Here is a 27,432-nt window from a genome sequence, read left to right on the forward strand (position 1 = left end):
GTAGATGTGATTCCTGTATCTTCATTCTGCTGCCTACCTGGTGGCTCAGAATTACTTCTTGTGGACAAATCATTTACACAAGAAAGACAAAATGCAAACACTGTATGATCAATAATAACTAATAGGTATAAAATGTGTCTAGTCCTGTGAAAATGTGTATCTAATAAAAAAGATCAAATCTATCTATTAACATTGCAGATACAGGGACATTAATACAAAAAAATAACTAAATTGTAAACATACCATAATAATGAAGGAACCTCTAATCCCATAGCCTCACAAGGTCAGAAGTGTGTCACGACAGTGTGAGCGCCTTGGGCACAGTTCCTGAATGCTGTCTGACGATTTTAGGTTTGGTCGCATAGACATGTGTCATTAAGGCATAATTCACCATTTTAAATGGCTGCATTTTACAAATGGCACTGTAGTTTTAATTCTGGTTGCATGTCTTAAAGGTGCTATATATTGTGAATGATATGCTTAGTTATTTCGCCTTGTGCACTAGGGATGCATAGCTAAATTGTTTAGCTATAGGTATTCAAGTGCCTAGTAGATAAAATTATGCCGTCAGTGTTTTGGTCAGTGATTTCTATCAGTGATTGTGAGCCAAAACCAGGACTGGAGCCTCCACAGACATAAGGTATAAGGAAAAGATCTGCACCTGTTCTGTGTTTAGAGCCGCACCTGGCTTTGGCTCAAAATCACTGACGGAAATCACTGACGGAACACAGACTGTGTGAATAAGGCCTAAGAATGAAATATAACAAACGGTGGAGCTCTCCATAAGGGCTCATGCACACGACCGTATGTATTTTGCGGAATGGAACAGCTGGCCCCTAATAGAACAGTCCAATCCTTGTCCGTAATCCAGACAATAATAGGACATGTTCTATCCCTTTGCGGAACAGCCATATGGAAACGGAATGCACACAAGTAACTTCCGTTTTTTTTTTGTGGACCCATTTAAATGAATGGTTTCCGCATATGGTCTGCAAAAAAAACGGAACGGGCACGGAAAGAAAATACGTTCGTGTGCATGAGCCCTAAGGGTCAGTTCTCTCTAAAGCTACTCTAGAAATGAATAGCCTTTGAATCACTGTAGACGATAGTGTTACATGTAAAAGTTGAAGTGCTTGGCAGGATGTGTAGAAGATAGCACCAGTCCAGAATACTATGATAACCTCATCATCTTTGGAGATTCATACTTTCTGTTGATAACTGCATTTTGTAAGAACGCAATCTGATTTTACTAGTGGATGATGGCACTATTTAAAGGGAATCTAGCACCGCATATATCAGCATTAATCCAGCTGACGTGCGAGATGTGCGTTAGCTGAATGTAATGCTGTTGGTCCCATCTCCATAGGTGGCCACAATGTTGAGAAAATAACAGTTTTATCAAATGTAAAATAGCTCCTTGGTGCAACGAGGGCAGTGCCATTGCATCTGGATGCACCCAGTGGCTTCCCTACCTGTCTCCTATGCCACGCCCCCACCAGTGAAAACATAACCAATCATGGCCCTGAAGTCTTGCACATGCATTGTACAGCGATGGAGACCACCTGGGGCTCCATCCATGTACAGCGTGTTCCTGTGAGATTTCAGAGCCAGGTGTGAATATGTTTTCACCTCCACTGGTGGGGGGCACAGCATAGGAGACAAGGTGGAGCCTCTGGGTGCAATGAGGTGCAATTGTACTGCCCTTGATGCACTACGGGGCTAATTTACATATAGTAAAACAGCTATATTCTAAATATTGTGGCCACCTATGGAGATGGGAGCAACAGCATTACATTCAGCTGACAACGCACATCTCACATGTCAGCTGGATCAATGCTGTTATATGTGGTGACAGATTCCCTTTAAAACCTTAAAATATACAACAGGTTATGTGTGACAAGAAGATGATCCCTATTGTTACTGAAGCCCAGACAATTTACTTCTCAAGCTCTCACATATATCCTTGTACAGACTACGTCATCAGCTCCGAAGACCTGTAACAATGAACATTTCAGTTAGTGTCAATTATTTCCATGAGTTACAGTCCATGCAGCAAAAAAAAAAACGTATTACAAGCCTGTTGTGGTAAATAGCACATTTAGGGCTCATTCAGATGGCCGGAGTGTTTTGCAGTCCGCAAATTGCAGATCCGCAAAACATGTATACCGGCCGTGTGCATTCTGCATTTGTGGACCACACATGGCCGGCACTAAGAATAGGACTTGCTCTATCTTTCTTGCGGGGCCGCAGAACGGAACTATGGATGTGAAAAGCAGACGGTGTTCAGTCCGCATCTTTTGCGGCCCCATTAAGCTGAATGGGTTTGCACCCGTTCCGCAAAATCACGAAAAGGATGAAGACCCATTCATACGTTCCGGTGAATGAGCCCTTATAATAGCTTTACAGGCTTCATCCAGGCAGTGGTGTATACAACTGGACAAAATTCACTAGAAGCCCAAAACATCGTATAATCAATGTCTAGAACTATACATCTATATGGCAATGATGTGATCCTGCCTATAATGTGCCATCATGGCTGAGCAGCCTGACAGGAAAACTCACTAATAAGGCCTCCTGCACACCACCGTATGGCTTTTTCTGTATTTTGCAGTCTGTTTTGAACGGATCAGTTTTCCACGTCCGTTCCGTTTTGCTTTTCCGTTTGGTTTCCGTTTGTGATCAGTTTTTTGCAGTTTGCAAACGGAAGCATACAATTATGTTTAAACAGTACGTACATAAAAAAATTGGGCTGGGCGTATTTTTTTTCGGAACCATTGACTTGAATAGAGCCACGGACTGTGATTTGCGGGCAATAATAGGACATGTTCTATCTTTGAACGGAACGAAAATACGGAAGCAGAATGCATACTGCGTACCTTCCGTCGTTTTTGCGGACCCATTGCAGTGAATGGTTCCGCATACGGACCGCGAACGGAACACAAAAAAATGGAATGGACACGAAAAAAAAAACCTTCCCATGCAAGAGGCCTGAGCCATTTCCACCTGAGTCCTGCTTAAAAACAGATCTCAGATGGAAATGGCTCAAACGGGTGCAAAATGTGCATAATTGATGCACAAGATCCGTTTTTTTAAAGGGATTTTCCAGGAGTATAATATTGATGGTTTATCCTCAGGATAGGCCTCCAGTGTCTGATTGGAGGGGGTCTGACAATCCATACACCCACTGATCAGCTATTTTGCAGTAGCTCTGGCACTGAAAATACACATCTCTGTCCATTGTGTAGAGCAGTGTTTCCCAAGCAGTGTGCCTCCAGCTGTTGCAAAACTACACCTCCCAGCATGCCCGCACCGCCAAAGGCTATCCGGGAATGCTGGGAGGTGTAGTTTTGCAACAGCTGGAGGCACGCTGGTTGGGAAACACTGGTGTAGAGGACAGAGCTGTTCACTGTAGTACTGCTCTTATTTACTTCAATAGGCGCAGCTTTGCAGTTACCATCTCTGTCCAGTACACAATGGATGGCGCTATGTAGCTCCAGTGCTGACTTGTGGGACTGGAGCTACTTAAGAACAGCTGATCAATAAAACGCTATAAGGCTACATTCACGCGACTGTATGTATTTTGCGGTCCGCAAAATGCAGATCCGCAAAAAATAGGGATAATGTCCGTGTGACATCCGTGTTGCATCCTTTTTTTTGCGGATGCATTGTAACAATGCCTATCCTTGTCCGCAAAACGGACAAGAATCGGACATGCTCTATATTTTTTGTGGGGCTACGGAACGGACATACGGATGCGGACAGCACATGGTGTGCTGTGCGCATTTTTTGCGAACCCATTTAAATAAATGGGTCCTCATCCAATCCTCCAAAAAAATGGAATATACATGGAAACAAAATACATTTGTGTGAATGTAGCCTAACCTCGTGGCCACTAACATAGGAAACTCCAATTTCTTACCAGAACACCCTGGCTTGGGGTCCACCACTGCCCATGGATTCGGACTGTAAACAAAGGACAATGGCGGCCAGCAGATCCATGGCAATCAAGATGACAGTAGTTACATGATTTACCCACATGATAGCTGCCCTAAATGCATCCACATCTGCACTTGTGCTGAAAGCGCTCAGAGCATGTACAGATACCAAAGGTTCTGCTGCATGTATCTGCATATGTGCCAAATATTTTAAGCGCTAGCTCAGAAGAAGATGTTTCTGGAGCACTGGTCACACAGGTAAATCATGTGACTGTTGCCATCTTAAATATCATGGATGCAGAGGCCATGTGCATCAGGCCAAATCCATGGGCTGCAAGGGACACTGAGCCATGGTGCTCTGGTAAGAAATGAGAGGTCTTGGGGTTTCCTGTACTAGTGACCACAAGGTTATGGGGTTTTAGAAATTCTTTTAGAAAGCTACTAACCCTTTAAGATGCTTCTGTACAAGTGATAACGAAAGGCAGGTAAAAGAGGGGATTTATCAACTGGTGTAAAGTAGAACTGGCTTGGTTGCCCATAGCAACCAGTCAGATTCCACTTTTCATTTTCCAAAGGATCTGTGAAAAATGAAAGGTGGAATCTGATTGGTTGCTATGGGCAACTAAGCCAGTTCTACTTTACACCAGTTTGGAGGAACAGGTAGTTTCGTCCCATCCATAAAGCATAAGGGCAACACAATGTCATCAACACATTACAGATACTGACCAACCTAACTGAGACACCGCACACGAACACCACCAGTCCACTCCCCACTGCCCACATGCTTTATGTACTTCATGTGGTGTGCGTTATGTGACATCACTGATATGGCAATGTGGTTTTGATGTTCTTAGACATGAATTTTGATACCACTTGTTATTGAGCTCAAATTGTTTGGTCACACCAGTTTTTACTGTCAGATGCTGACCATTAATATTGCACTTGCACTTTATTATTGTACACCGACCACCCACCATTGGTCCATTTGGTTTTTAAAGTTTTTAAATGTCCTGTGTTTTTGCTAGTCATGTTTTTTTGAAATTTCCAAGAAAAATTATGTAATTATGTGATTACTTTGTATTCACATGTGTTTTTGCTTATTGAGTGACCCATTCATCTTTTGTTGGTTTTCTCTGATATGTTCAGGTATGGGTCCTGGATATTGGTCTTGGGCTTTATATAGGTTTCTTAATACTGATAGTCAGGATCTTGGCTAGGGTTTTACTAGGAGGTGTCCTTCTTCCTTCCAAAGTTTTCAGGCCTGATTCCCTGTTTCCCCCTTCCCTCTTATGCTCGGTGTGGTGTATCCCTCCCACACCGAAGCATGACACATAGACTTAGATTGGAACAGCAGCAGTGCTCATGCTTGACTGCAGTTGTGGGGGATTCCTAGCAATTATGCATTTATTACACATCCCATATTTTATGAAACATTTTTTACAAAGAATTTTCCCAAGAAAACAACTCTATCCCTATGCCAGGTTGGGACATATGAACATCAAAGAAAGGGTTCCCCTGTTTGGTATCTGTAGGGGCACAGCGGGCACTGTAAAAGAACCATTCAACCCAGAGATATCTGCATATTTGATGAGATTAATTTAAGGAGAAACTAAGCCGAAATATGTGTTAACATATTTGCTGGTGAAAGGGTGTACTTTATTCTACTAATGAGTCTATGTCGAAGTGGCAGAGTACAAAGTGCTATATCTGGCACCCATTGTTGTGTATGACAGAGGAATCATTAAATGACATTGTACACAGGCCGCATTGACACTCAGCGATACTAATGCACCTCATTAGTATATACTGATGAGCTGGCCAGACACTGAGGTCAATAAGAACATCATATTAAGACAAGAAGGTCTTTGTTTCCTGACCAAGCTCTCATTAACGTTATCCATATACAAAGAGGTCATTGTGCTTTTGCTCATTAAAACACTGGTATGAAATAGTTTCTTCTCCAAAATTGCCTTTATTATCATTTTTCCCTAATTATAAAATTTCATTTTCACATCTTTTGCTCATCACCAAACCTGACTCACTTGCACTTCTGCCAAAAGTCACCCAACTATTTGTCTTCAGAAAAGATTTCTGGAATTTAGCAAATTGTCAATACAAATTGTCATAACTCCTTAAAGGGGTTGTTTATCCAGGGGCCCTCCCCCACTGCTCCAGACCTGCAATAGGAAGCATTCTTGCCTGCTTCCCACCGCTGGATTATGGCTTCTTTCACTTCCCAGTCATGGCCGTCACCCTCTGGCGTCAACTTCCTATTTGACATTAGTCACGTGGACACTACAGCTTATGACTAGCCACAGCGGTGATATGTCACCTATGCATCATGTCACTGGGTCATGCGATGCATGGGGTACAAAATACAGCTGCAGCCACGCAACAGGAAATTGACGCAAAGAGATCAGAGGGAGGTAGCTGGTAGCAAAGGAGTACCTAGCCGTCAGGAACAGGTAAGTATGGTTCCATTTGGTGCCGTGGGTGGGGGGTCTGCCTGAAAGGCCCCCCAGGGTGAACAATCCCTTTGACACATATCTACACTTTCAGATACCTGCCCATGTGTGTCTATATGCACCATATGTAGCCATTATGTGACTTGTATCTGCAATTTTTTGCATGCAGCATCTCTTATTCACATCTTTCTCTGAGCTTGTGGAGACTAGGTATAATGATGTCTCCCCATACAATACACATAGAGACAGGAGAATCTGCTCCCTAACATTCTCTCACTCAGAAGCACCATATAGAACTTTATGCAGAAGTAGAATTAAAGGTAGTCACCTAGCTGTGGTTCACTTGATTAAAACACTTTTTTATTTTGTTAATCCGAGGGTCCCTTCCCAGGCTAGGATACCTTTTCTTAATATGAAAAATAGGTCTTTGGTGCAATGAGGGTATCACCATTACTCTTGTGGCACCAAAGCTCCGCTCATTTCCGTGGCCAGCCCCTCTCTGCCTGCTTTGCCACTGCCTGGCCTTGTCAATCAAAGCAGCCAAGGAGGAGCTGCCAGGGTGAACCCTTCCAGGACAGGAAGCAGAATACATGGAGTAGCTTTATAAAAGTGTATCCAAAAAACTATCCACCTGTTTTTATAACACAGATGACATTGAAGATTCACATATAGGATGTTTAGCATGTGATAAAAATTTCTTTACTATAGTGAGCAAGCACGACCACTGCTGCGGGATTGCAGGGTGGTCGTAACCATAGAAACGAGCAGTGTATAATGTGATGGAAAAATGTATCCAGCCAGCAAAGTAAGTGCCTTGTATTACATTAGTAAGTGCCTTGTATATCTACAGCAAATAATAAATGCTTACTCAATAAAGAAGTGAAGATAAGTAGCGGCACTCACCCGTGCGTTTAGAACAGCTTTATTATTCAAAAATCACATGAGGCAGGGGGCGGACAGATCCAGAGCAAGCATTGAACAGCGGCGACCGTTTCGCGCTACATGCGCTTCTTCTGGCTGTTTGTCAATGCGTGCTCACGCATCGTTCCTTTTAAATGCTGGCGCAATCTGTTGCCATGGAAACCGACAAACCAGGCTGCGTCCGCACAAAGGTAATAACTGGGAATAATATAGATACAAGTATAAAAACAATGACATGTGCAACGTCAGGTATGATAAACAATACAAATAATATGGTAAAAAATTAATACGCAGGGTATTACAAAAAGGGGCTGAGATCATTCCTATCGTTCATACCCAGATCCCCTAAGGCATGCGTACGTAGTACCCATCTAGCCTCTCTCTGTAGGAGTAGACGATGTCTGTCTCCTCCTTGCGGGGGCGTGGGTACTGTTTCTAAACCTGAGAAGGAGATACAGCTGACATCACCGTCATGAGCTCTTCTAATGTGCTCTATAAGTCTCGGACATCCTTTACCTGTCCTAATGGAATTAAAATGTTCCCTGACTCGTTCGTATAGGCATCTTATAGTCTTCCCGATGTAGAAGCGGCCACACGTGCACAATAGCAAGTATACTACATAGGTGCTACGGCAATTGATAAAGGTGTTAACTTTATATGAAATGCCGGCAAACTCCACACATTTTTTCTGAGAATTGCTAGTGCACAGTGAGCAGCTTCCACACCTGAAGTTGCCCTTAGGAAGATTACTATTGAGCCAACTCTTGCTCCTGTCTGATTGAAACCTACTCCTGACCAGCTTGTCCTTCACAGTGTGGCTTCTTCTGAAGGAAATCAGGGGTTTCTGTTGTGTCAATTCATTTAAAGTTACGTCCCTTCTCAGTATGTCCCAGTTTTTGAATATGACTGACCGTATGCGTTCAGCCATAGGGCTGTACTTAAATGAAAATGCGAATCTGGTACTATTATTCCCCCTTTTCACCCTTTTCATCTGATCCTTTTTCTCACGACCACGACCACTCTTCAGACAAGACTACCAGTTGGTGTCCCTCGATGTGGAAAGCCTCTACACCCGCATCCCACACGATGCGGGTGTAGAGGCGGTCCTCGACATCGTGGCGAACCTGGGTAAGAGTGATTTGTACTGTGAATTTGTTGGCGAAGCACTGAGGTTTATTTTAACTAATAATACTTTTCAGTTTGGGAGCGAGTGGTTCAGACAGAAAGTGGGCACGGCTATGGGGACCCCGGTCTCCTGTACATTTGCTAATATGTACCTTGCCAGACTAGAGGACAGGTATGTTTATTCTACCAACAATCCTTTTCTCCCAAAACTCAAGGCGTATTCGCGCTTTGTAGATGATGTGTTCCTCGTCTGGCAAGGTACAGAACAGGAGTGCGGTGAATTTGTGAAATATCTCAATAAGAATGATATGGGCATGACCTTTACCCTCAATTTTGGAGGAGGTAGGTTAGAATTCTTGGATGTGGCTGTCTTGGTGGAAGGCGACGGGTTGGTCACGGAGGGTTTTCGCAAACCCACGGCGACCAACTCCTTGCTCCACCATGACAGCTTCCATCCACAGAGTGTCAAGAAATCCGTACCTTACGGTCAATTCATTAGATTGAGACGGATCAACAGCACTGACAGTGGGTACCATAAACAGGCTCAGGATCTGAAACAGCGATTGGTTAGGAGAGGTTATCCTGAAGAGTTATTAGAGAGGGAGATGGAACGAGTAGCACAAAACTTCACACAAGAAAGTCTTCTGAAGAGTGGTCGTGAGAAAAAGGATCAGATGAAAAGGGTGAAAAGGGGGAATAATAGTACCAGATTCGCATTTTCATTTAAGTACAGCCCTATGGCTGAACGCATACGGTCAGTCATATTCAAAAACTGGGACATACTGAGAAGGGACGTAACTTTAAATGAATTGACACAACAGAAACCCCTGATTTCCTTCAGAAGAAGCCACACTGTGAAGGACAAGCTGGTCAGGAGTAGGTTTCAATCAGACAGGAGCAAGAGTTGGCTCAATAGTAATCTTCCTAAGGGCAACTTCAGGTGTGGAAGCTGCTCACTGTGCACTAGCAATTCTCAGAAACAATGTGTGGAGTTTGCCGGCATTTCATATAAAGTTAACACCTTTATCAATTGCCGTAGCACCTATGTAGTATACTTGCTATTGTGCACGTGTGGCCGCTTCTACATCGGGAAGACTATAAGATGCCTATACGAACGAGTCAGGGAACATTTTAATTCCATTAGGACAGGTAAAGGATGTCCGAGACTTATAGAGCACATTAGAAGAGCTCATGACGGTGATGTCAGCTGTATCTCCTTCTCAGGTTTAGAAACAGTACCCACGCCCCCGCAAGGAGGAGACAGACATCGTCTACTCCTACAGAGAGAGGCTAGATGGGTACTACGTACGCATGCCTTAGGGGATCTGGGTATGAACGATAGGAATGATCTCAGCCCCTTTTTGTAATACCCTGCGTATTAATTTTTTACCATATTATTTGTATTGTTTATCATACCTGACGTTGCACATGTCATTGTTTTTATACTTGTATCTATATTATTCCCAGTTATTACCTTTGTGCGGACGCAGCCTGGTTTGTCGGTTTCCATGGCAACAGATTGCGCCAGCATTTAAAAGGAACGATGCGTGAGCACGCATTGACAAACAGCCAGAAGAAGCGCATGTAGCGCGAAACGGCCGCCGCTGTTTAATGCTTGCTCTGGATCTGTCCGCCCCCTGCCTCATGTGATTTTTGAATAATAAAGCTGTTCTAAACGCACGGGTGAGTGCCGCTACTTATCTTCACTTCTTTATTGAGTAAGCATTTATTATTTGCTGTAGATATACAAGGCACTTACTAATGTAATACAAGGCACTTACTTTGCTGGCTGGATACATTTTTCCATCACATTATACACTGCTCGTTTCTATGGTTACGACCACCCTGCAATCCCGCAGCAGTGGTCGTGCTTGCTCACTATAGTAAAGAAATTTTTATCACATGCTAAACATCCTATATGTGAATCTTCAATGTCATCTGTGTTATAAAAACAGGTGGATAGTTTTTTGGATACACTTTTTCAATGCTTGCTCTGGATCTGTCCGCCCCCTGCCTCATGTGATTTTTGAATAATAAAGCTGTTCTAAACGCACGGGTGAGTGCCGCTACTTATCTTCACTTCTTTATTGAGTACGCATTCTATCTTGTTTGCTTTGCCCAGCTGAGCACCTCCATACGTGTGTGTCCTCCTTTAGCCACGCCAGCGTTGTGTTCTGTGTGCGCCCAGCCGGTGCAGTGGTGCCGCTCCCCACCTTGCTTTATTTAAATAATAAATGCTATTTGCTGTAGGGAGACAAGCCCTGTAAACACTTTTGTCTAGAAAAGCTGCTCCAGTTTTACTACTCCACCCTTCTACCGGAGTAAGATTGTGACTTAAAAAAAAAAAGTCTCAATGATAAATCTGGAGTGAAGCTTATTAACATAGCTAACCACACCCACTTTTCCACCCACATTACAAATCTGAAGGCAGAATTATGGAGTGAAGGCCTGATAAATCAGGGTCTAATAACTGATGCATATAGGAAATCTGTAGGATAGTATAGTACGAACAAAGGGAATGTCATTTAAAAAAATCTCATAGGCATGCTGCAGAGAAAACCCAGCGTATAAACTGACTTGCAAAATCTGTTTGTGTTCCATGAAAATGTCTGTGAAGCAGGGGCAGACTGGGAACTTAAAGTGGCCCTGGAAAAAATGCTAAAAATGGCCCCATTGTGTAGTCGGGTCCAAATTGAATACCACCCCAACAGAGCCAAATACCACAGTCCATCACAAAATACTGCCAGCAGCACAAAATAAATTCCCAGAAACTTACACTGGCTGGCCGTGAGAAGGGCTCAGGCGGCCTCCTGGGCATCGGGCCACCGGGAAATTTTCCTGTAAGGTCTATGACCAGTCCGTCCCTCCATGTGTCATCCATATTCCACTGAATACTGACACTTAAAATTTATTTCCAGAGCATTTCTTACCAATGGACTATGAAAGACCATTGACAGAACACAGATGCCATAGACTTCCATGGCCATGAATGGTCTGCATCACGGATTTTTGCACAGACCCTTGGTCAGTAGAAAAGCACTCATGTGTGAACTAAAACATTAAAAGTGGATGTGTGCAGTCCACAGAGAACAGGGACAGCACACGTCCATGACTCACTGAAGTGTGAACGAGGCCTAAGTGGTCAGAAAATGCTGTCCAATTAACACATAGGAATTACATATAGATTATTGCCTCACCAGTATGAGTTCATCTCCTACAAGTTCTCGAGTCCAGTAAGTCTTGGGTCCTGTCCCGTCTACCAGAGTCTGCTTACAGTAAATCTTATTTTCTTTTTCCCAAACAGGGGAACTCTGGTGAATGGAAAAAACAAATCAGTATATGTTATAATAAGATATATAAAAAGTAAAAGCAATATTAGTAACATTGTAACTATGAATGTAAGTAAGCCCAGTACAGTGGCAACTAATCACTTCAATTTCTTTCTCATGGATTGCATAAAGATAGACTTAAGCATACTATGGGCCCATAGGTGGCTATAGGGGTCGTATTAGGGATCCATAATATATCCATGTGCATATATACTATTATTTAGATATGACCTTCCTCTCTGCGCTGGGACTTGTTTTAGATGGATAGTGGTGGATGAAAAAACAGAACCACAGTATAAAATCTATTGAAGTAATCCATTTATCCAGTTTTATGTCATAAATTCACAATTCAATGATTTGTCATACTCAAACTTTTCTTTTTTTCTAGTAGAGAAGTTGGAAAACTTCTAATAAAATTCTTATAGCAGTTGAGTCACATCTGTGATGCCTATCTAGACGCAGCTGATAAATGCATTTTTTTAAAAATCTTTTATATTTTCTATAATCTTGAATCCGCTTGCTGTCTGTAGTCCAGCATCTGCCCTGTTCTGTGTTCAGTCCTTTCTTTACTCTTTGATTGTATTATTTATTTATTAATCCCTCTTGTAAAAAGAATATGATGTTATACACTCACCTAAAGAATTATTAGAAACACCATACTAATACGGTGTTGGACCCCCTTTTGCCTTCAGAACTGCCTTAATTCTACGTGGCATTGATTCAACAAGGTGCTGATAGCATTCTTTAGAAATGTTGGCCCATATTGATAGGATAGCATCTTGCAGTTGATGGAGATTTGAGGGATGCACATCCAGGGCACGAAGCTCCCGTTCCCCCACATCCCAAAGATGCTCTATTGGGTTGAGATCTGGTGACTGTGGGGGCCATTTTAGTACAGTGAACTCATTGTCATGTTCAAGAAACCAATTTGAAATGATTCGAGCTTTGTGACATGGTGCATTATCCTGCTGGAAGTAGCCATCAGAGGATGGATACATGTTCTCATTCTGTTTACGCCAAATTCGGACTCTACCATTTGAATGTCTCAACAGAAATCGAGACTCATCAGACCAGGCAGCATTTTTCCAGTCTTCGACAGTCCAATTTTGGTGAGCTCGTGCAAATTGTAGCCTCTTTTTCCTATTTGTAGTGGAGAAGAGTGGTACCCGGTGGGGTCTTCTGCTGTTGTAGCCCATCCGCCTCAAGGTTGTGCGTGTTGTGGCTTCACAAATGCTTTGCTGCATACCTCGGTTGTAACGAGTGGTTATTTCAGTCAACGTTGCTCTTCTATCAGCTTGAATCAGTCGGCCCATTCTCCTCTGACCTCTAGCATCCACAAGGCATTTTTGCCCACAGGGCTGCCGCATACTGGATTATTTTCCCTTTTCACACCATTCTTTGTAAATCCTAGAAATGGTTGTGCGTGAAAATCCCAGTAACTGAGCAGATTGTGAAATACTCAGACCGGCCCGTCTGGCACCAATAACCATGCCACGCTCAAAATTGCTTAAATCATCTTTCTTTCCCATTCTGACATTCAGTTTGGAGTTCAGGAGATTGTCTTGACCAGGACCACCCCCCTAAATGCATTGAAGCAACTGCCATGTGATTGGTTGACTAGATAATTGCATTAATGAGAAATAGAACAGGTGTTCCTAATAATTCTTTAGGTGAGTGTATATTACTATTATAACAGAAATTACCAATTGTTTATTATATATATGAAGCTTTTCATTCGGAATTGCCGAATCCTCTTGGAATTACAGGGTCAAAAGATTTGTGGAGCCCTGGGTAGGCGTCCTAACTGGCTTTGTTGTCCACTATATTTGATGACATCATGCTTATAGGACTTCTATTGTCTTCTTATGTTGCAGATGGATCTACAGGGCTCTCACATGAGGATTATGCACTGCTATGATTACAATCTCTGCACCATTCCAGTAATGCTACTAAATGCTTCTAAGTAGTGGCAGCCAAAATAGCAAAATGCATCGCGTAGATTACTATGAGCGTACTCAAAGTATTGAATTATCGATCCAGGATACCATACTGTGACAATTGGCAGATTATTAGAATTGTATCATTAATTTCATACTTCTGTCACATAATACAGAGTCCCAGAAGATAAATAATAATGTCAGAAAAATTAAAATATTGAATTAATACCATTAGCCAATAAAGTATACTAGTGAACAAGGTAATGTGCAAAGCATAGAACTCATCAACAAGTATACAGACATAGGGGGAGATTTATCAAAACTGATGTAAAAGAAACTAGATTAGTTGCCCCTAGCAACCAATCAGAGTCCACTTTTTATTTTCCAAAGGAGCTCTGAAAAAATGAAAAGGAAACTGATTGATTGCTACAGACAACTAAGGCAACTTTCACTTCTGCGTTGTGCTGTCCGGTTTTGAGATCCAGCACAGGCTCTCAAAACTAAAGCATAAAGCTTCAGTTTTTCCCCCATTCATTGCCAATGGGGAACAAACTGAACAGACTAGAAAGGAGTGCCCCAGAATGCATTCTGTTCCAGTTTGTTGCGTTCCCATGCCGGACACAACATCGTTGTAAGCAGCGTATTTGTGGGCGGCATGGCAAACTGAAGGCACCAAAAATCATGTAAGTCAATGGTCCCAGATCCAGTTTTTACGGACACAAACAATGGTTTATTGACGGATACGGTTACTTTGTTTTCGATATAATACAGCTGGATCCATTCTGAACGGATGCAGCCGGTTGTATTATTATAATGGAAGCGTTTTGCTGTCGTTTTGAGATCCCCTGATCTTAAAACCGTACAGCAAAAACGCAGATATAAAAGTAGCCTAAGCTAGTTTCTTTTAGGCTAGTTTCACACTAGCGGCAGGGGACTCCGGCAGGCTGTTCCGGCGGGTGAACAGCCTGTCGGATCTGTCCTGCCACTAGTTCACGTGTGCCCCCGGACTGCCGCGGGGGCGGAGAGGCAGCCGGACTAAAAGTACTCCGCCCCCGCCCCATTATAGTCAATGGGGACGGAGCGGCAGTCCGGGGGCACACGTGAACTAGCGGCAGGACGGATCCGACAGGCTGTTCACCTGCCGGAACAGCCTGCCGGAGTCCGCTGCCGCTAGTTTGAAAGTACCCTTACACCCCTTTTGATAAATCTCCCCTTATGTCTATATACTTCTTCCATGTTTTATGCTTTGCACATTAACTTGTTGACTAATATACAGTGCTGCCCATAATTATTCATACCCCTGGCAAATTTTGACTTAAAGTTACTTTTATTCAACCAGCAAGTAATTTTTTGACGGGAAATGACATAGGTGTCTCCCAAAAGATAATAAGGCGAGGCATTATTGTGGAAAAAAAAACATTTCTCAGCTTTGATTTACATTTGAGCAAAAAATACAAGATGTTCCGCACTGTGGAAAATCTCAGAGGACGTGGTCGGAAGCCAAAAGTGACACCTGTGCTGGCCAAGACCATAGTTAGAGAGGTGAAAAAGAATCCAAGGATCACCACCAGGGCCATCCTGGTGAATCTGGGCTCTGCTGGTGGCAATGTCTCAAGGCAGACAATCCAACAGACACTGCACACTGCTGGGTTCCACTTCTCCAGATAAGGCATACAAAAGCTCACTTGGCCTTTGCAAAAGCTAATCTGGACAAAGAAGAAGACTTCTGGTCTTCTGTGTTATGGTCAGATAATACAAAAATTGAATTGATTGGTCACAATGATGTTTCCTTCATTTGGCGTAAAAAAGGAGAAGCCTTCAACCCAAAGAACACCATCCCCACTGTCAAACATGGTGGTGGGAACCTAATGCTTTGGGGGTGTTTTTCAGCCAATGGACCAGGGAACCTAATCACAGTAAACGGCACCATGAAAAAAGAGCAATATATGAGGATGCTCAACGACAACATCAGGCAGTCTTCAGAGAAACTTGGCCTTGGGCACCAGTGGACATTTCAGCATGACAATGACCCAAAACACACAGCAAAAGTGGTGAAGAAATGGTTAGCAGACAACAACATTAACGTTTTGGAGTGGCCCAGCCAGAGTCCAGACTTGAATCCAATTGAGAATCTGTGGAGGGAGCTAAAGATCAGGGTGATGGCAAAAAGACCCTCCAACCTGAAAGATTTGGAGCTCATTGCTAAAGATGAATGGGCAAAAATACCTATGGAGACATGCCAAAACCTGGTCTGCAATTATAGGAAGTGTTTGATTGCTGTAATAGCCAATAAAGGCTTTTCTATTGATTATTGAGAAGGGTATGAATAATTTTGGACTGGACACTTTTTGCTCAAATGTAAATAAAAGCTGAGAAATGTTTTTTTCCCACAATAAGGCCTCTTGTACATTGTCTTATTATCTTTTGGGAGACACCTATGTCATTTCCCGTCAAAAAATTACTTGCTGGTTTAATAAAAGTAACTTTAAGTCAAAATTTGCCAGGGGTATGAATAATTATGGGCAGCACTGTATATTATTGGCTAATAGTATTAATTACATTTTTTTCTTTCTCTTTTTCTGATTTAGTTTCGGTGCGGTTCTAGTTCCGATATTGCAGTATATAAAGTCCCATCGCAATTATATAGTCTCGAGCAGCCAAATCTTAGCCAAGAATTATATGTATTAGCTGTAATGTAATCTGTTTAGCTGATAGTATTTCATTACCAAAGGGCTTTGATCAATAAGTTGCTCTATTGCATCATTAGCGCCAAAGCCTTCATGCAGGCTTGTTGGGATCCAATAAATCCACCCCATGTTCTCGCCTGGACAGCATAAAGGAGGCAGATGGGAGGTAGCTATATAAATCACGGAGTCATGCCTTGCTGTGTCAGGTTTAATATACACTGTGTGGACTGTGTAATGTCTGGGATGTAATCATGTAGCCAATTCACGTTCAGTGTGACAGCCAAAGATCTATGGTATCCCATTATGTGTATCATCTGTTATACTAATGTACTTCCATTGACAGCTGCACCACGTCTAGCTAATTCGCTCATACTCTCCCACTCTGTGTGTTATATTAATCCACTTACACTTTTACTACTTACTGTCTTACATTAAGTGGATAATACTTTATTTTATGATTATTTTTATGGGATCTATCTGGATAATTAAAATGAGGATTCTGCTTATTGAGGGAGGTAAATTATTGAGATCTATATACAACAAGGTAGGTACCAATAGGTATAGTTGACATTTGGCACTGAATATTCTATTATTTAAAGGGGCTCTCCAAGGTTTTGTAAAATTTGGCAAGTGTCCACTCCACTCCCATCCCTGCTGGACCTGCAGTGGTCACATGCCACTCCTCATTCCCTTGACCACTGTAGACAATTGCTCTCTTTAGTGTAAACGGTGATTGGCTATAGCAGGTACATGATATGATCAGTACACGCCCAGCAGGGACCGGAGGGGCAGCATGGAATATTTTAAAGATAAGGTTTTCCTTTTACATTTTACACAGCCCCTTTGCCAAATTTGACAAAATCTTGGAGAACCCCTTTAATATTGTTCATTAATGTTGTGTGGCAAATCAATACAATCTAGTTTAATCAATGAACAATCCGAAAATGCATGGGTTATATTGCAGCAGATACAATGCATCTGCGGACTTGCGTGGTAATTCTGTGCTTATTTAGTTCATCAATATATTCTAGCAATCAGGTTTTGTAGGCCAGCAAAATACAATGAAATAATGGAAGCACAAAGATTTTATATAATGCTCTGCCTCCAAAGAAATACTACATTTGGTATGCTGTATTATCCCCAAACTCTTAAGGAATCAAACCTCCCAATTTACATGTCCTATGCAATGGAGATTTCTGAGAAAAGCAGGAGAGCTGCAGTTGTAGATGAATGTGGTGCTATTACTAGCAGAACATCTGAATTAATACTCTCCAGGGTCCAAACATGCTGTTCCTCTAAAACGAATAAAATCCTCCCTGTAACACTTCCCCTCTAAGATACTGTAGGTGAGGTTGGCATACAGCTATTTCTTTCAACCGCACAATAAACATGCGCATTGGTATTTTAATAGGGGAATAGGAATAGGTCACCGCCACACACCTCTATTAATGGCTTATGAATGTGGTGCTATTGCTAGCAGAACATCTGCATTAATACTCTCCAGGGTCCAAACATGCGGTTCCTCTAAAACGAATAAAATCCTCCCTGTAACACTTCCCCTCTAAGATACTGTAGGTGAGGTTGGCATACAGCTATTTCTTTCAACCGCACAATAAACATGCGCATTGGTATTCCAATAGGGGTATAGAAATAGTTCACCGCCACACACCTCTATTAATGGCTCATATGTAATATGCTTACTGTCATCATTCCTTATCGGTACCCCCACTACCAGTCCTCTGTGCTCCAGCGGGAAGACTAGGCCACAGACTGGCAACGTGTACCATGCTAAGCGCACCCCTCTCATGGCATTGTTTGTTTCAAAAGTTTGGCACATCTCATTTTAGGCAATTCATCATCAGATCTGTCAAAAAGAATGATGTCTTCTGGTTTTAAACTAGAATGTGTGCATGGCCAGCTTTTGTCTATTGGAAATCCACTATTCTGGGGCAAAAAAGTGGTGCAGATTAGCCCAACTTAGATTTTGGTGCATTGGGACAGATTTTCAGGGCACGTGGACAGATTTTCTGGGCATGTGGACAGACTTTCACAGTAAGGTAAGCAAACAAATGGGTGGTATAAAACTAAACTAGACAGTCTAAAGATGTCCCAGGTTACCATCTAGCATCAGCCACTATGGTAAATTTGTTGCAGGAATAGTAAATTTGAGGCAATGTTGCCTAGACAGTGGGGGTTGATGTAAGTATTTTACGGGCTGTTCCTAATTTTTGCAGGTTGAGAGGATTTTTGTGTTTTCACATCTTTACAGGGGCTAGAGCTCTGTTTTTGTAATGCAGTGTTACAAGTACCTTGCTTACCACACCTACAGTTAAAGGGAACCTGTCACCGGGATTTTGTGTATAAAGCTGAGGACATGGGTTGCTAGATGGCCGCTAGCACATCCGCAATACCCAGTCCCCATAGCTCTGTGTGCTTTTATTGTGTAAAAAAATAACTATTTGATACATATGCAAATTAACCTGAGATGAGTCCTGTCCCTGAGAGGAGTCCAGCGTGAAGGAGCCCAGCACCGCCCTGCATCCTCAGAATCTCCTACTTGCTCTCCGACGTCAGAAAGCTAGAGCACCGTAATCTCGCGATGCGCGAGCTAGCGCATGCGCAGTGTCGTCATAGTGTTCATTCCCTGTGCTGGCATCAGCCTCAGGGAACGAACTCGCGAGATTACGGCGCTCTAGCTTTCTGATGTCGGGGAGCAAAGAGGAGATTCTGAGGATGCAGGGCGGTGCTGGGCTCCTTCACGCTGGACTTATCTCAGGAACAGGACTCATCTCAGGTTAATTTGCATATGTATCAAATCGTTTTTTTACAAAATAAAAGCACACAGAGCTATGGGGACTGGGTATTGTAGATGTGCTAGCGGCCATCTAGCAACCCATGTCCTCAGCTGGTGACAGGTTCCCTTTAAACTCCTAACAGCACATAAATGGCTAACAGCACCAGATAGGGACTGGAAGGCGCCGTACAATCATACCATTTGTGGAGCTTTTATTATCTGGAGTAATGTATATATGAACTTTTATTCTGCCAGCTTCTGCTCCTACAAGTGCCCAGGAGGCAGTGCTTCACTGTGAAGTGCATTGATCTGCTTCACAGCCTCTCTCCTTGCTCTGAGTGATCGATTTAACATCCAACCAGGAGACCACTACAGCTGTTACTCAGAGCAGAGGAGAGAGAGCACTTCAAGGTGGAACTCTGCCACCAATATTTATTTCCCCACCCTTCCTACCTAGTGATTTCAGCAGTTTATAATGTCACAACTTCTGATAGACTCTCTTTAATGGACACGATTCTTGCTGCCTGTAGGCAAAATTTGGGGGAACTTACTGCCTTTGGATGTATATGATATTGACACCCCTATTAGTGGCTGCAGGAACCCAGAATTTTATTATTTAGAAGGGTTTTCTGGGATTTATTAACTGATGACCTATCCTGGATAGGTCATCTAGTATGTGATCAGTGGGGGTCCAACACCCAGAACCCCCGCCGATCAGCTCTTTGAGAAGGCATCAGCAACTTCTTGCAGCTTTGGCCATGTAATGCGATGTTCATTAGTCACATGGCCTAGGCGCAGCTCACCCACATTGAAATGAATGAGGTTGAGCTGCGATACCAAGCTCAGCCACTATACAATGTACGGCAATGTGCTTGGTGATCAGAGAGAAGGCCGCGGTGCTGCTACAAGCAATGGTGCCTTCTCAAACAGCTGATCGGCGGGGATTCCGGGTGTCGGACCTCCACTGATCAGATACTGATGACCTATCCTGAGGATAGTAACATAGTAACATAGTTTATAAAGCCGAAAAAAGATATCTGTCCATCCAGTTTGGCCTGTTATCCTGCGAGTTGATCCAGAGGAATGCAAAAAAAAACTGTGAGGTAGAAGCCAATTTTCTCCACTTAAGGGGAAAAAAATTCCTTCCCGACTTCAATCAGGCAATCAGACTAACTCCCTGGATCAACAACCCCTCTCTAGTAGCTATAACCTGTAATATTATTACACTCCAGAAATACATCCAGGCCCCTCTTGAACTCTTTTAGTGAACTCCCCATCACCACCTCCTCAGGCAGAGAGTTCCATAGTCTCACTGCTCTTACCATAAAGAATCCTCTTCTATGTTTGTGTACAAACCTTCTTTCCTCCAAACGCAGAGGATGTCCCCTCGTCACATTCACAGTCCTGGGGATAAATAGATGACGGGAGAGATCTCTGTACTGACCCCTGATATATTTATACATAGTTATTAGATCTCCCCTTTTTTCTAAAGTGAATAACCTAAATTTAGATAATCTTTCAGGGTACTGTAGTCCCCCTCATTATTACTTTAGTTGCCCTCCTCTGAACCCTCTCTAGCTCTGCTATGTCTGCCTGGTTCACAGGAGCCCATAACTGTACACAGTACTCCATGTGTGGTCTGACTAGTGATTTGTAAAGTGGTAGGACTATGTTCTCATCACGGGCATCTATGCTCCTTTTGATGCAACCCATTATCTTATTGGCCTTGGCAGCAGCTGCCTGACACTGGTTTCTACAGCTTAGTTTGCTGTTCACTAAGATTCCTAGGTCCTTTTCCATGTCAGTGTTACCCAGTGTTTTACCATTTAGTATGTACGGGTAACTTGCATTATTCCTTCCCATGTGCATAATCTTACATTTGTCAGTGTTAAACCTCACCTGCCACTTATCTGCCCAATCCTACAATCTATCCAGATCCCTCTGTTTACTGTCCTCTTCCGTGTTAATTACTTTACACAGTTTAGTGTCATCTGCAAAAAATGATATTTTACTGTGCAAGCCTTCTACAAGATCATTAATAAATATATTGAAGAGAATAAGGCCCAATTCTGACCCCTGAGGTACTCCGATAGTGACAGTGACCCAATCTGAGTGTGTACCATTAATAACCACCCACTGTTTTCTATCACTGAGCCAGTTACTTACCCACATACAGACATTTTCTCCCAGTCCAAGCATTCTGATTTTATATACTAACCTTTTATGCGGTACAGTGTCAAATGCTTTGGAGAAGTCTAGATATATACGACATCCATTGATTCACTGCTGTCAAGTCTCGAACTTACTATCTCATAGAAACTGATTAAATTTGTTTGACATGACCGATCCCTCATGAAGCCATGCTGATATGGCGTTATTTGCTTATTTTCATTGAGGTACTCCAAGATAGCATCTCTTAGAAAACCTTCAAACAGTTTACCCACGACAGATGTTAAACTTACCGGCCTATAGTTTCTGGACTCTGCTTTTGGACCCTTTTTGAATATTGGCACCACATTTGCTATGCGCCAATCCTGTGGAACACTCCCTGTCAGTATAGAGTCCTTAAATATCAAAAATAAGGGTCTGGCTATGACATTACTTAGTTCTCTTAGGATACGGGGGTGTATGCCATCTGGTCCTGGCGATTTGTCTATCTTAATCTTTTTAAGATGCCGCTGTACTTCTTCCTGGGTCAGACAGGGCCCTTTTAATGGGAAATTAACTTTTACATTCTGCATTTCATCTGACAGTCTTTTTTCTTCAGTGAATACAGCGGAGAAAAAATATTTAATAGCTTTGCTTTCTCCTCATCGCATAGGTTATCAGTTAAAAAATCCTGGAAAACCCCTTAAACTAAGGCAGTTTTCAAAGGCCCTAGTAACTAACATCTAAACATGGTGCATATATCTTCTGAGCAGTTAGCTCCCCATGTGAGCTAAGCCTTGTAATCCACTCACAGCTATATTCCCAAATTGCAGGGAAATTCTGATTTTGTGATTTTCTTTAGTTGAAATGCAGTCTTTACATGAAAAACTGCACCATAATCTGTGATAGAATAAACTAATTCAGTGCAGCAGAGAGCTGAAAACATGGCGGATTGGTGAAATTGGATGGTTTTGTTATGTTATCTTGAACCAAAACTGAGTATTCATTTTTTCGCTTAGCTTTTTGAGTAGTGAAGCCAAGTGAAAAACACAATGTTTGATGTGTCCTCTTAGCATTCTAGCTCTTTTCCACATTAGTAGCAAGTATGGGAAGAATAAAGTGGATGAAAATGCTCATGATTGCACATTATGGGAAATCTGCAAGATTGCAAAATTCTTTTTCCAAGATAGGGACAGATTGCATTTACAGCATATTATCTATAAAAACTCTTGATGGCACTTAAATATATTATTAATACTGAAGTTGATGTACTGTACTTAGATCTATCTTCCTGCATAGAGATCGCAAATCTGTTTCACAGTTATTCAACATTTTCTTCTGATATATATTTTATATTGGACTTTTAATATTTCTAGAGCTTTTACAGTACTTGTTGCAATATTTCTTAATAATAATTTGAGACAAGGAGAATCTACCTTGCATTTTCTGCCATCCACAGTCTCCTCATCAAATTCTTCTCCAACAGTGAATTGGATCTCTGTGGTTCTGACTGTGGTAGATGTCTTAATATAAAACCGGTCTCCATTCTGACGGATCTCTACATGCGGCTTTGAAGCAGCAGCCACTGCTACCTTCCTGAGCATTGCGTTTACACCTATATCATCATACAACATGCATTACACATGTGAGTATTAAACTATTCTCATTCATTCACATCAGAAATCATGATCATTTCACATGATCTAGTCAACAATTTGTGAACTGTAAAACATGTTGCACTATTAATTCCACCTTATAATGTGGTAATCTTGATCAGCACAGACTGTAAATGGTTACAATGTACCCAATTATTATTTGCTGAATCCACCTCATTGAGTTGGGTAATAATGGAACCCTCTAGCATATGCTGAAGTAAAAAAGAATATCAAAAAGTATCAAATCTATTCATCATTTCTAAAAGATGAGCAATTCAGTAACCAAAGAGGATTGAGGAGATCTGGGTCAAAAGTAAGGACTGCCACTCTGAGAGCAGCAGAACTAATATATATATATACTGCATATACACTATTAGGGCTCATGCACACGAGCGTAAGGGCCCAGTGCCCATACTGTGGACTGCAAATATCAGTCTACAATGTAGGGGCAACGACCGTGTGCCCTCTGTTTGTGGATGACTTGGATGGGTCCGCTATCCGCGGTGCGGAGGCAAGAACCCAAAAGCCCATGGAAGCACTTTGTAGTGCTTCCATGGCCTTCCATCTGTGCATCCGCTCTGCAAAAGATAGGTGCAGTCCTATCTTCGGTCGTATCTGGGTCTGAAATCCGCACTTCAAGTCAATAAGTCCACATCCGCACCATGGCACACGGCCAGTACCCGTATATTGCGGACCAGCCGTTTACTATTCGCAATACGGGCACTGAGCCCTTACGTTTGTCTGCATGAGCCCTTATAGTAAGTAAAAAGGCTATTGATGTTATAAATCTTTGAGATCTTATGTATCTCAAGTTGAAGGTATTGCCAGAGTGACAGGGCATGAAATACACTCAGTCTGACAAGAGCTTAGTCATAGGCACAGGCGTAATTCTCTTGGGCAATACCTACATCAGTCTAAGGGCTCGTTCACACGATCGTATGTCTTTTTCAGTGTTTTGCAGGCCATTTTTCCCGAATCCGTTTTTCCATTATTTTTTTTTTTGTAGTGTTTCCGGTTCCGTTCCGTTTTTCCGTTCAGTTTTTCCATATGGCACATACAGTATACAGTAATTACATAGAAAAAATTGGGCTGGGCATAACATTTTCAATAGATGGTTCTGCAAAAACAGAATGGATACGGAAGACATACGGAGTACATTCCGTATGTGTTCCGTTTATTTTGCGGGCCCCTTGACTTGATTAGAGCCACGGAACGTGATTTGCGGGCAATAATAGGACATGTTCTATCTTTCAACGGAACGGAAATACGGAAACGGAATGCATACGAAGTACATTCCAGTTTTTTGGGGGAACCATCGAAATGAATGGTTCCGTATACGGAACACAAAAAATGTTTGTGTGAACGAGCCCTAAGTAGGTCTTACAAGATCCAGTCTTTCACCAGAATCATGTGTCCTTTCTGATCAAGTCTCACAATTCAGGGTTTAAAAATATACAGTGGCAAAATATCCAGTCTACTATATCTACAATTCTCTTTGCATCCTATATCAGATATCTTTAGTTGAATGGTCATTTCAGTTATTTCAGTCACTACTGACATAATCTTGTGTGTATTGTATGTATTATTATATGTCTTGTGTTTTATTAAATTATAGCCAAATTTGCCAATAATAAAACATTAAATAAAAAAAATATTTTCAGAAAAACCCAATACTTTCATTATTTGAGAAATGAAACTTGGTAAGGTCAATAATGGAAATTCACCTTCTATATTTTAGTATAGTTCTACTATGCCAGGTTCACCATCGTATTATCATGTATTATTACGATCAATTAGTATTCATTCACTATTTGTAAAATTAGTTTTCTATTGATTTTGTAATCAACCTGTGGAGGTTATCATGTGGAATCAACTTTCCTCCTCACAAATGTATCTATAGGATATTATATGGTGTATGTTACATATATTCAATTAGTTGGCTTTTTCTGCCAAGTAATTAAAGGCATAACTATCTTAGTAGATGTACCAGTCTTGTGCAAGATGGTAAACTCAGCCCTGCTACATTTGTGCATAAAGAAATAATAAAGATAAAAAAAATTAAAGGGAGGTCATGCATATTTAAATAGTACTAATAATGAAATTGGTTCAGTGTTGGCTGAAATTCTCAATAAATCAGCGCTATATAAGATGTAATGACTGTATAATAGAAAGAATGAAGAAATGATTTCTTCATTTGGTTGGCAGTATGATACTTTCATGGCTTTATTTATGAAAAAGTCAAGGACCCCCATGAAAATATATAAAATCTTATATAATGTAAAATTCTGGCATAAATGCAGGTCAGTTGTATAATTATTTGCCAGTCTTACCGAGAGCTTTCAGAAGTTCATCAAAATTCTCACTGCTTTTCATTTTCCAAATTCCTGCAAAATCCGGCATCATGTATGTGCTAGTTCCACACCTGCGTTGACAGCAAGAAGGGTAGAAATAAAGGAACTCGGGAAGATTCACCCTAAGCGGGCGTTCTGATTCCTGCCAGACGTCTAAATGAGTCCTGTCTTATTCTCTCATGTGTGTCATCGTGATGGAGGAGAGAGTGGGTGCCCCTCCTTCTGCCCTCTTCACTGCCCCCCTTCTGAAATGTCAGATTTTCATTAGGAATATAAACACCTTACAAGGACATTTCCATATTATAGAAATAATGTATAGGATTTTGTCTCTGCTGCGGCTTCTTTGCTATGGTCTAATGGATAAACAGCCAGAGTGGTTTTATTATTTCCAGTTGAAAAGATTATTTCAAGTGTTCTTCCATTTATATAAGGGAACCTAGATTTTCTTTGTGTAGAAATACTTTTTTCTTTTACTAAGTCTTTGGGTAGTTGACCCACACTTGTTCACTATGTAAAGTCTGTCTTTGCTGTAATAAGTGGAGAAAGTAACAGAATATTTTTGATTTGGATGCTTTTAAGTTAATTTAATAAATTTGCTGCATAATTAGTGCATTGTCATAAACTCTATGAATAACTATAATGCTGTAGGTTTACCTGCAGTCCTATATAAAGCTATAGATAATGTCACCATCATGATTTGAGTTTAATCATGATACAGAGATAAATGTCAAGCAGAGACCAGCTTTACTTTTGTATGTGCATGCCCCCAGCATCTGCATGAAATGTGAATTCTAGTGTTGAGTAATCTTTGTCAACTTTAAACACAAAAAGATTCTCTAACTTTTCTAAGTGGGCAGTTGTACAGGAGCACAATGGTTAAGTCTTTTAATTATCACACTTTAAACTATTGGTTTTCTCATCCTCCCTTAGGCAGTGGAACAGTTAATGCTTGTCACAGCTGCAGATTGGGCTTGATAGACTGTCCCAGCTGGTATATGGGTGTGAGACATTTGGGACATAGATGTAGACATTAAGGTGTCATAAATCCAAGTCCCTTCTGGCTATAATGACATACACTCCTATAAATCTGCATAATATGACACTCCCATTATTATTTCTATGTGCGGTTTTTCACTAAATTCAGAGGTTCCTGCTGAGAGTGGCGTCAACAATGGGTTAGGGGGTCATTTTCATGTAAGACAAAAACTGGCTTAAAGGGGGAATGTCTTTTGTGACTTCTTTAACTCTTTGTACCTTCTAACTTCTGGTGAGGGAGCCACAATCACCAGCTGTGATATAATAAATTACACATTTGTAAAATGCAAAGGGTGCACTCAAGGAGTTTATGGTGGCTTTTTTTTTAAATAATAAAAGGTTACACAACATAAGTGGAGTGTTATGTCTCTTACAGCTCTTACAGCTTTGCTTCTAGTTACATACAATACTGTATGTCCATAAACTTTTCCCTATACTATGCAACTTTCTCTTATTAATATAAATTGTACTTTTCCTTATAAAACACAGACACCTTACAAAATCCAGGTAAAAATCTTTATGGTTTGAAGCTGTCTGTAGAGATTAGTATGGTCTGCAGCTTGTTGCCCTCTCACCCTCAACCCCTGTCCAATGTTTTGTAGAAGAGCAGGAAGACAAGTCACTTAATTGCGGCTTGTCTCTCACTTTGCAATTGTGGTAAGAGAAACCTTGTGGGGTCTACTTATTATGAGTCTATAGCAGCCACATGTGCCCCTATGGTATTTATGCCCTTCTTCCTCAATTTAGCCAGAGCCCACTTTTAACAATTACTTGGGTGGTGTGGGTAGGGTGGGAACAGCATAAGCAGATTACAGAGTGGCCCAGTGACAGAGTGGTAAGGTGGCAGCAGCATGAGGAGACCACAGAGTGGCACAGTGACAAAGTGGTAAGGTGGCAGCAGCATGAGGAGACCAAAGTGTGGCCCGGTGACAGAGTGGTGAGGTGGCAGCAGCATGAGGGGACCACAGAGTGGCCCAGTGACAGAGTGGTGAGGTGGCAGCAGCATGAGGAGACCACAGAGTGGCCCAGTGACATAGTGGTGAGGTGGCA

At 41.7% G+C, this 27,432-nt stretch overlaps 1 protein-coding gene across 1 annotated transcript; it reads right to left on the reverse strand.

Annotated features, from left to right (window-relative positions):
* Positions 1 to 1,929: 1,929 nt before the first annotated feature.
* CRABP1 (cellular retinoic acid binding protein 1) lies at positions 1,930 to 25,399 on the reverse strand. The gene is made up of 4 exons (XM_040415759.1): positions 25,327 to 25,399; positions 22,778 to 22,956; positions 11,644 to 11,757; positions 1,930 to 1,994 (listed from the first exon to the last, which is right to left on the reverse strand). The coding sequence occupies exons 1-4, from the start codon at positions 25,397 to 25,399 to the stop codon at positions 1,944 to 1,946; spliced, it is 417 nt and encodes a 138-aa protein (XP_040271693.1). The 3' UTR covers positions 1,930 to 1,943.
* Positions 25,400 to 27,432: the final 2,033 nt, after the last annotated feature.

Source organism: Bufo bufo, chromosome 1 (assembly GCF_905171765.1).
Source record: "Bufo bufo chromosome 1, aBufBuf1.1, whole genome shotgun sequence".
NCBI classification, from domain to species: Eukaryota; Metazoa; Chordata; class Amphibia; order Anura; family Bufonidae; genus Bufo; species Bufo bufo.